This window comes from Manihot esculenta, chromosome 15 (assembly GCF_001659605.2).
Source record: "Manihot esculenta cultivar AM560-2 chromosome 15, M.esculenta_v8, whole genome shotgun sequence".
NCBI classification, from domain to species: Eukaryota; Viridiplantae; Streptophyta; class Magnoliopsida; order Malpighiales; family Euphorbiaceae; genus Manihot; species Manihot esculenta.
In genome coordinates, this window is record NC_035175.2 from 15,568,945 (window position 1) to 15,579,162 (window position 10,218).

Here is a 10,218-nt window from a genome sequence, read left to right on the forward strand (position 1 = left end):
TTTAAAAGTTAACTTATACTTTTAATTTTCTTGTATTGTAATTATACTCTATATCTTTTCCTAATTAAATTTAAATTTCTAAAATTATTTTAATTATACTATATCATTATTTATACTATTAAAAATTTAAAAACATTTTGCATCCTTCACCACGCACATCCATGCAAAATCAATAAATTTCAGAATAAAATTAATAATAATTTAAAAATTTAAAATAAAATTTCAACAAAACTAAAAGTTTAGGGTTTTATTCATAATTATTTATTTTATTAATATTTTTTTGAATATAAAAGATAGAAATTGAATTTATAATTTTATATGAATTATATTTTTTTAATCACTTAATCAAATCAGATTAAACAATTAAATATTTAATTCATATTTTAAAAAAAAAATCCACTCAATATAATTTTTTAAAAAATATAAATTAATATTATATTTAAAAGTTAAAAAAATAATTTAATGCATCCTAAAAAATTATTTTATTATTTTTAATTAAATTATATTAAATATTATTTTAAATTAATATTTAATACTTCATAATTAATATATTTAAAAATATTATTTTTTTAATGATAGTTTTAAAACTAATATTAAATACTAAACATATTAGAAAAATTTAAGAAAAATTAATTTATAATAATTTTATATTATTATTATAAAATTATGAATAAAAATTAAAAATAAATAAATAATAGTATAAATAGTAATTTTTAAATATATTTAATAATGAAAAATATTAACTTGTTAATTTTGTAAATTTCCAACGCATTTGATCAGACAGTAAAAAAAATTATTTTAATTAATAAAAAATAAAAATAAAGTATAATTCAACAAAAATTAAAAAATAGACTTTTTTTTTTAGCCATAAGAAAAATCTTCTTTATCAGACTGGTTACCCTTTGTTTCGATTCCAGTCCAACAAATGCAGGGCCTAAACACCCCTATATCCCTCTTTTGAATCGGTTCATGAACCAAGACTGTTGAATGGGCCAATCCAATCTCAGTCCCGTTCACAATTTGGACCGGCCCCTGCCTGCTCTTTCCTAAATAGAATCTCAGCAAATCATCAGCAAGAAGAAAGAAATAAATCAGATGATACAACACGATATCAAACCGCACATGAAATCCCATTAGCTTTAAAGACGAGTATAATAAAGAGTGCCAAATATAACAAAATTACAGAATTTCTGGAGAAAGTTTGAGAGCTGCCAATATCTCTGATGCTAATTAAGTACGTACAAAGAAGCCTGAGGAAAAAACTAAGTTGCAAATTTGCAACTCAGACTGAAAGGAAAAGAAGCTGTAGGTACTTAACAAACTAATATTTGAAGACTACTTGTCCAACAAGACTGCATATCTTAATGGCACTTCCTTGAACATACGAGAGTGAATTTTTCCCCATTATTTTCTGGTCTTTTTGGAGTTGATGCAGGGCAGATTTATGGCATCTTGCACGACTTTCACCTTTGCAAAACTCTTGGACATTAAGGTAAAACTTCCCCTGTCAAGGTTTGTGTATTTTAAACCCAAATACTCTTGGAACATAACTCTGTGACGGCTTTTGTGGCTTGAGGTGCCCGTATGTCATCAAGAAGAGGTGAGGAAATGTTGTTCCAAAGTAGGCTCCATCAATGTCTAAATAAAGTTAAGGAAACTTTAAGAAATATAAAAGCATAGCCAGGACGTAGAGTGAAACATAAACATGAGAACATGAAGTCTTAACATATAGAAGCTCAGTTAATAAAACACCATAACCATCCTTATACTCTTCCACCATCTAACTTATTACAGTTCAAATTACACAAGACAATGTGAGGGAATTCCCCAAACTACATCTCCATCCTGAATTAATTCTTATGGTACCATTTTGAGATGTCAGAATAAGTTTCTTCAGTCTAAGTAAACTATCTGTGGAACTTCTTAGATACAACAATACTTGAAAACAAGGCAAAAAAAATACAGTTTATTATGGGATCCAAGTTCCAAAATAACAGATATAGATGGAGGTTGTAAGCTGAAACTGACACCTAAAAAAGGGTAAAAGAAAGGTAACCAGAGCCACATGCATGTGCTTCATGCCTTGACAAAAGTCTGAAAATAAGCCAACTCAAATATTTGTGTGAGAACAGCTCAATGGAATGTTCCAGCTTAATGGAAGGCTCCAGCTGAAGCTCAACTTAGACCAGAAATAGTGTGCGTATATATCTATATATTCATATAATGGAGAATTACTTTTTAGTCTTTGATGACAAAATTAACACATGTATCCCCATATAAAAGACAACAGTTTTGTCCCTGCATTTTAATTCCATCAACTTCAATGTTCAACTGGCCGATTTTCTGTTTAAATTCTGTTAATTACTTGAAAAATGATCAAACTACTCTTTGAAATAAATTATTTTTTCGTATTATTGAAAATTTATATTATCGAAATCTATCTTCATCTGCACCTTTATTGTTTGTCGCTATCCTCCCTTCACTTCCTTTCACTTCTTCTAGGAATGGCATTACAGTATAGCCACTGAAGTAAATACAAAAACAAACAAGGGAACGTTTGTGGACTTATTTTGGTTCCTATGGCAGAGTACAGAAGATCAGAGATGAAATCCGTTTCCGGTTAGGTTCGATTGAACTTGTAGAAATGGATAGATCGAATAAAACTGCTCCTTTCTCATTTTCCTCCTTCCCCACACGCGATGCCTTCCCCTTCCCTTCCTTCCTTTCTTTCTTCTTTGGCCAACCCACAATCTCTCAACTGCTGCTAAACCTCCTCAACCCCTACAAGGAAGCCAGCTATTACTAGATACAGTTGGAAAGTCAAGTTTTCTGGCTTAACACAGTATAGGTTCAGTTTCAGTTTTTTTTTTTTTTTTTTCTAATTTCTCATGCTTCCAGCCATCATTTCTAGCAAAGTTGGTCTCTTTAGACTCCTCCACTCACAGACTTCACATGGATACCAAGTTTACCCACTGCTGTTCAAGATTTGTAGGAATCAAGCATTCAAGTTTATAACCCTTTTTGTTTTCTAATAAAATTTCTCCCACACCATATGTCCTATCAAAATCTGAAGCTACCAGCATATATTACTCATTGAGAACTTTGATTAAGCACCAATTTTATAATTTCCCACCATCGAAAAATTTTGGAGACCTATGAGCTTTCCACATGGGTACTACCAGAGGCCCTATAGCTGGAGTAATCAACAATCTATTTCTAAGAAACCTAACTAAGGAAGACGTAGGCATAAAAAAAGAAGCTAGAGACAAGGTTATAGCTCTGGCTACAATGAGCAGAATAGTGCAGAGTCAAGATCAGTATCATCTTATGGACCATGTCCGCATTGTGGCCATCTTCACCAAGGCCCTTGCTTCATGCAAACTAGTGGCTTAGGTTTTTTCTAGTTGAGTCTTCATTGTGGATTAAGAGATATTAGACTTGATACAGGCTTCAGGAGCTTTAGACCAGTCTATATCCTAATGTCAAACTGGCACATAATGACAGTTCAACAACAATCACCATCATTGCAATCAGATGGTCTCAATTGCATTTAGCATCATAAGATGGCTTCAAAAGAAGGGGAGACCGAAAAGGCATAAATAGAGTGATGATTTAAACATGGCAGATGCAGGTTGTGCAAGGGAGATGGCCTGCAAAATAGACTTCAGTTTTACAGGTTTAGGGATTTTAACCTAGCAATAGTCTATGATATCTCGAGTTGTGGTCTCTGGATGTTCTCATCCCCTCCTGATAGCTGAAATGAGTCTTGGGTAAATGTTGATGGTGAAGACCCAATTGGACATTTGATTATTATTGTGGTGGTGGTGAGATAAAAGAGAGGACAAGTGAATTTTAGGAATTCAAAATGTCTTTCTTAAAAGATTATGTGAATGTAGATATTTTGAATTTGACAGAATTAAACACCACGGACTAAACCATTGATTTTTTTTTAAAAATACAAAAATACGAATGTCAATTTTGGCATACCTCTAAGACTAAGAAGTAATTTTTCCAAATCAGTCCAAGCTAGAGCATTTTATAAAAATGGCCTATAATTGGGTTTGATATCAATTGAAAGATGGGATATTACCAGCCATCCCCAACTTTGAGGGTGTCCGCTTAATCGCTTATGTCCCTCATCTCCATTTTGTTACCACAAAACCCCTAACCTTCTAAAACATCATAGAAAAATCCCTCACACTAGAATCCGATCAATTTTATAACAATACTTATATGTGGAAGTGTCACACTGTAAATAGAAAATTTTAAGAAATACATAAGATCTAAAAATACTTGTGTTTAAGAGAGCGAGGAGGATGAGGAGAAGAAGTGAATATATGGCTTTTCTTTTTTTTTTTATACGGCATGCATAAGCTGACCAAATTGTGGTGCGAGGGATTTCATGGTAATATTTTAGAAGTTGAGAAATTTTTGGTAGCAAATTGAGGGACAGAAGTAAAACATTCTCTGATGTTGAGGGATGATTACTAAAAAGATCAGCTACACTTAGTATCACATAGTTTAGCTGGACGCATAAGTATATAAAAAAATTAAGAAAAATAAATAAAGATAAAAAGGAAACCCACATCAAAGAGAGTCAACAGCAATTTCAAAAATTCAAACAACAACCTTATAATGCATTATGAATACAAACTTATGACCTTCATACACCAATATAAAAACATTTATCAATTCCTAGAAGAAAGCAAATTCAAAAATTAAAGAGAAAATTCACAAATTAAAGAGAACATAAGCAGACAGTGAAACAAACTTTAAGAACCTCAAGGACAAGACCTAAATATAATATCTATAAATCCTAACTATAGTTCTTAGCCCCTTCAAAATTGAAAAAGTTCAAAAGCCAAAAAAACATATTAACGAATGTCTAGGACAAAGAATGGATTCAATCGCAGTCTCAGCCACATTCGCAATCGAGGTCACAGGTATGGAACAGACCTATAATGGTTGTAAATGGTACCGGCCTATTTCTATGCAAATTCTTTTCATAAAAATTGCAAAGTTCATGAAATAAAGAGATAAAATTGAATACATCTAAGATGCACCAATACATCAAATAAAGATATCCAATCCATCATTGTCGGAAGTCATTAGCAATAATCAATTTTAAAGCTAAAATAAGTTAAATAACAATGTAGATAGGAAAGAATGATTCTTCATACTTTAAATTTCCCAAATAAAAATCTAATATCAAATATAATTTTCCTTAACAAGTAAAAGCCATCAAAAACAAAGATGAATAACTCAAATTTAGTAAGTTGTTGATGTGTAGAACTAGAAAAACAGTGGATTTTAGCTTAAGAGAAAAGATGCAGAAGATTTATATACAGATAGTTAACTTTTGATAGAAATTTGTGCAGGTGAGACTATTTATAAAAATAAAAAAAAATAAAAAAAAGAGAAAGGTAACAGACTGTTACTATTACGTAACAGTAAAGAACTGCTGTTACCATTATGTAACAGGTGAAATGGTCATTACAAGAACAAATTTTCTTCCGCCTTTAGATCACGGGTGTAACCATAACAGCCGTAATTATTTAAAACCATGGGCCAAGGTTGATATCAAAGTAGCATAAGAAAAGCTTATTTATCGAAGTGCATGTTATTAAGGGCCAAGATGAATACGTGCAGCAAAGAAGGTTAAAAGAAACAAAGGATACTACCTTGATATTTGGATCGGGGGTAGTATATATCTTCACATCTGGGGCAACATATCTTGACAGTGCTTGACCGAGGAATGTCTGATTGACCAACTGGAAGACAAGGTTGTCCACAGCAATAAACTCTTGGGCATCTCCCAAAGTCACAATTCTTGTACTTGTCCATCTGCAGAAATGCAACAGCATGATTCTAGCTGGTAACCCAATATTAAACACTGAACAAACTTTAACAGCAAAATCTCACCATAGCTGCCATCCCTTTGCTTGTCAATATATATCGGGCATGAATCAGTCCATAAAGCATCTCTGCTGCTGACTCTACTAACTCATGTTGTTCCTCTGTAAACATATCTCCTATCCATCCCGATCAATTGCGAGAAATAATCAAATAACTAACCAAGCTACAAACATGTTCTTCTAAGTTCTAATACATGCATGCCAAGTTTGATGACACAACTAAAGTTTGGAGACAGTGCCAATATAATGGCAGTAATGCATGAACACATGATTGTATTCCACCCCTCAATCTGAACTTTTCTAAAGATAAGGAAATTACCGTGAGAGGACTCAACATCCAAAATCAGATCAAGCGCATAATCATAATAAGGAACTTGGCTGCTCAACCCACAGAGATTAAAATCATCTTGAATGTAATCATCATCAACTTCACAAAAGAATTCATTTCCTCTCAGATTGCAAAACCATGAGATCCAAGATGTGTCATCCCCATCAGAACCACTAACATCGGACTCTTCACTGTCTGTCTCAGATTCCTCTACAGTATATAGAACATTCACATCAACCAACAGCCAAAAATCAATTGCTGGTGTTAGAAAGAAAAAGATGAAGATTGAAATAAAAAGGAAAATACAAACATAGGAAAAGGGTAGCCAACACAGACAAAACAATATGGTTCTTTCAGTAGATAACTAACCAACTACATTACCAAGCCCAGTCAGTCAGCTCACATTAAGTTACTGTGTACCTAACTAATTTTCTTTTATAGGTGACAGGCTTGTCCAATGGTAGCCCAAAGGAAGAGAGCATTATGAAGTATAAGCAGGAATGTCAAGGTAAGAATTTTTTCTCTACCCAGCATCTGAGCAGATTGGAGATTACTGACACAGTATGCAAATGCAACAGCGAAGGACAATTACAATCAAAGATTTAAAAAATATAAATCTTAGCACATTTCACAAATTTACAGTCGATGGGAGGATAAAAAAATTTTACAAATAGATGTGCTGCTGTCATCTTTATAAATGCATTGAATTTTATGAAAACTTATATTCACCATGAATAATACTCCAAAAATTGTTAATTCACCTCAACCTCTTTTTTGGCTCATTTTCCACAGAAACTAACAATAAAAACTTCTGCCAACCTTATTCCTAGGAAATCTAGCTAAGCTTGCAAATATCTAAACGGAGTTGGAGAAGAAAGCTTCCCAGTACAACATTAATTGAAAATTTGCCACTTCAGAAAGGTAGATTCTGTGGATTGATAATCATGGAAGGTAACACACTTTACATGTTCGCTCAAAAAGTATCATAATTAGCCTCGAATTGAAGCAATCACTATTACTCCTAACCACTTTATAATCCAAACCAAAAGCTTTAATTATTATTAGTTCCTAATAACAGTACGAATAAAAATCGTTTAGCCCAACAAATAAATATATATTTATACGTGAAAAATATATATATAAAGCCAAAAAAACACAAAATATACGCGTGAAAAAAATAGTAAAAAAGAAAATACCATCAGAGGCATTGTTTTTGGAGAGCGGATCCTTGTGATCAGACGGTTGCTTCCCCATGAGAAGAGACTGCGATGAAAATTCCTTGCCGTTGATTGTTCTGGAAGTAGAGGGAGAAGATCGCTCGAGATGCTTATCAAGGGCATCATTGATCCGCTTCCGAGCGACAGGTCCCACCTCCGATTTGGAGCCACCAATCCCTCGGTCTCTATACATGACGACGACGACGATCTCCTCCTCCTCCGCAGCGACGGTAAGAGTTGGTCTTCAGGGAAGGATCATGGACGCATGGCGTGGAATGGATGAAAATGAACCAGGGTTTTTTTTTCCCTCAATTTCTCGATACTCCTCTCCAGATTATATAAAGTTTTCACTGATATTGGGAAATCAAGACCCCTTTATTCATCAGAGAATCCAGCGAGAGAAGGCAGAAGGGCAGGGATAGGGTTGAGAAGCTGGGAGCGAAATTAAGAGGCTCTTGTGCATATACACGTGGCTGTATCACGTGTTTTGTTGATATCCACTTTTTACATTTAACTCTCCAAAAAGTTCAAATTAATCCTTCAACTTGTAATAGAAGTGCAAATAAATCCAATTCACGCTTTTTTTATCAAATAAATTTTTAAATTTTTTTTTTAAATTTAAAATTTCCCGTACTTAATTAAATATACTTATTTAGATTAAGACAGTGAATGTCAATTCAATAAAATATTACCTTTAATAATATAATTATTTTTTATAAAAAATCACATATGATATACAAACTGTACTATACACATACTTTACGTATGTTTATTTGATATTTATGTGTAATTATAATATCTTATGATTGAATCCAGACATCTAAGATGGGGTATAAGTGCCTTTTTTTTATTGCGCCACACGATACCGTGCTAAATAATCAAACCTTAATATAAAAGTTGAACTAGAAATTATTCAATTAAATAGATATGCAACATCATTGTAAGTAAATTATTTTTAATAAAGTAAAATAACTTAAGACTATAATACCGTATTACAAAATTTTAAAAAAATAAAAATTTATTTATCCATTAATATTTGCATTAATTGTTGATATTTATATTTTGAATGAAAAATTTACGTTAGATTTATGAATTATAATTTTAATATGATATATGTAACGACTAAAAAATTGAACCGCTATTAAAATTAGGGTTCAGATTAATTTAAAATCGTCGGAGCCCATAACAAATCTATTATATATCCTGTAACATTTTATATATTCCAAATATTATCTTAAAAATATACATAAATATTATATCACATAAATCAACATTCGGCATGTGCATATGTATACATAACTGAAAATATAAGAAAACATAGATCCTGAAGTGCATCCGTTGTGAGCCGAATTTGCTGCGGAAAGTCCTCTGTCCAGTAGATCCTAATCAATTTTTTACATGTTTTCTTATATGCTTTTAGGAGTTTCTTAGGATAGTTTTAAGAGATGTAAAAATTATTTTGGTCCACCAATAATCCTCTTAAATGTAATATAACATATCCATAAAGTCATGGTGTAGAATAGGCCTCAATTTGGGTTTCCTTATCTATCATAATATACTCAAGAGCTAGTGGATCATCCAATATCCATCCACAACAATAATTAATTATGCAATACATTGTATTCATGAATTCTAATGCAAAATACTCTAATTATATACACATGATATTCGTGATGCATGAGTATTCTTAAAATATTTTATTTCTTTAAAATAATAGTTTAGTTTAGTTCTACTCACCTCTGCCTGATGCAAGACTAACTCTGAAGCAGTTGTCTTACTGCTGGCCTCTATGGTTTCCCAAGTTTGATCCTACACAAATAGATATAAAATGAGGGATTAAAAATAATTTTTATAACTCTTAAAACTATCATAAGAAACCTCTAAAAGCATATAAGAAAATATGTAGAAAATTAATTAGGATCAACTGAACAGAGGACTTTCCGCAGTAAATTCGGCGGCTTAAAGTCCACTTACAGATCTGAAAGTCAAACTTTTGGAGACACTTATGGCGCCAAAGATGGATGTCTCAAGTGCATATTCGATGGCCGAACCTGGGTTTTGGCAGAATGCCAAACCCGATTCTGCTTCTACAACTAGATCCCATCAACACTACCAAAGCCACATGCAACCAATAAAAATCATATATTAGCACCTCGGAGCATAAAACACTTCCAATCTAACCTAAACCTCAATATGTATTCATCAAAACCATCAAAACAAGGAAAATTATCTATCTCTTATGGTTAAAGCTCAATTTTCAACCCTTGCATGTAATAAATTCATTTTAAAATAGCTTTTAAATCTCTTTAGAACTCAAAAGAAATTAAGAGTTTTAACTTACCTCTTTGAAGAAGACACCACCACAGCAAGAGAGAATTTGGAGACGAGGAAGAGATAAGCTCCGAAGAGTCCCGATTGCCAAAAACCTCAAAACCCAAGCTTGACCATCAAAATCCAAAGACCATTTGAGGAAAAGAGGGGATTGACTGAAGAAATTCATAGAAAGAAAGGTTAAGAAGGGTGTGACTTACCTCCATCTGAAGGGAGAGAAATTCCTCTTACAATCGGGTTTGAAGGTCTTATATAGATGGTTTTGCCGGTTTATGTTTAACGGGTGAACCTTGATGTTTTGAGAATTATTTTTTTTAAACACATTTTAAAAAACTTAAAATTCATTTTTGTAAAAAACTCATTTTACTCTTCTAAAGTTTATAGTTTCGATATTTTGAATTCCAATGGAGATTCCGTCGAAAAGTTC

At 32.4% G+C, this 10,218-nt stretch overlaps 1 protein-coding gene across 4 annotated transcripts; it reads right to left on the reverse strand.

The window, feature by feature from the left end:
• Window positions 1–1,109: 1,109 nt before the first annotated feature.
• On the reverse strand, window positions 1,110–7,907 carry LOC110601537 (casein kinase II subunit beta-1). Of its 4 annotated transcripts, none has more exons than XM_021738705.2 (5): window positions 7,440–7,907; window positions 6,235–6,453; window positions 5,923–6,017; window positions 5,679–5,844; window positions 1,110–1,638 (listed from the first exon to the last, which is right to left on the reverse strand). In XM_021738705.2, the coding sequence occupies exons 1-5, from the start codon at window positions 7,651–7,653 to the stop codon at window positions 1,508–1,510; spliced, it is 825 nt and encodes a 274-aa protein (XP_021594397.1). In that variant the 5' UTR covers window positions 7,654–7,907; the 3' UTR covers window positions 1,110–1,507. The 4 variants fall into 4 exon arrangements, with proteins under 4 accessions (XP_021594397.1, XP_021594395.1, XP_021594398.1 ...); XM_021738703.2 differs by having other exon boundaries at window positions 5,923–6,032; window positions 7,440–7,905; XM_021738706.2 differs by having other exon boundaries at window positions 5,682–5,844; window positions 7,440–7,904.
• Window positions 7,908–10,218: the final 2,311 nt, after the last annotated feature.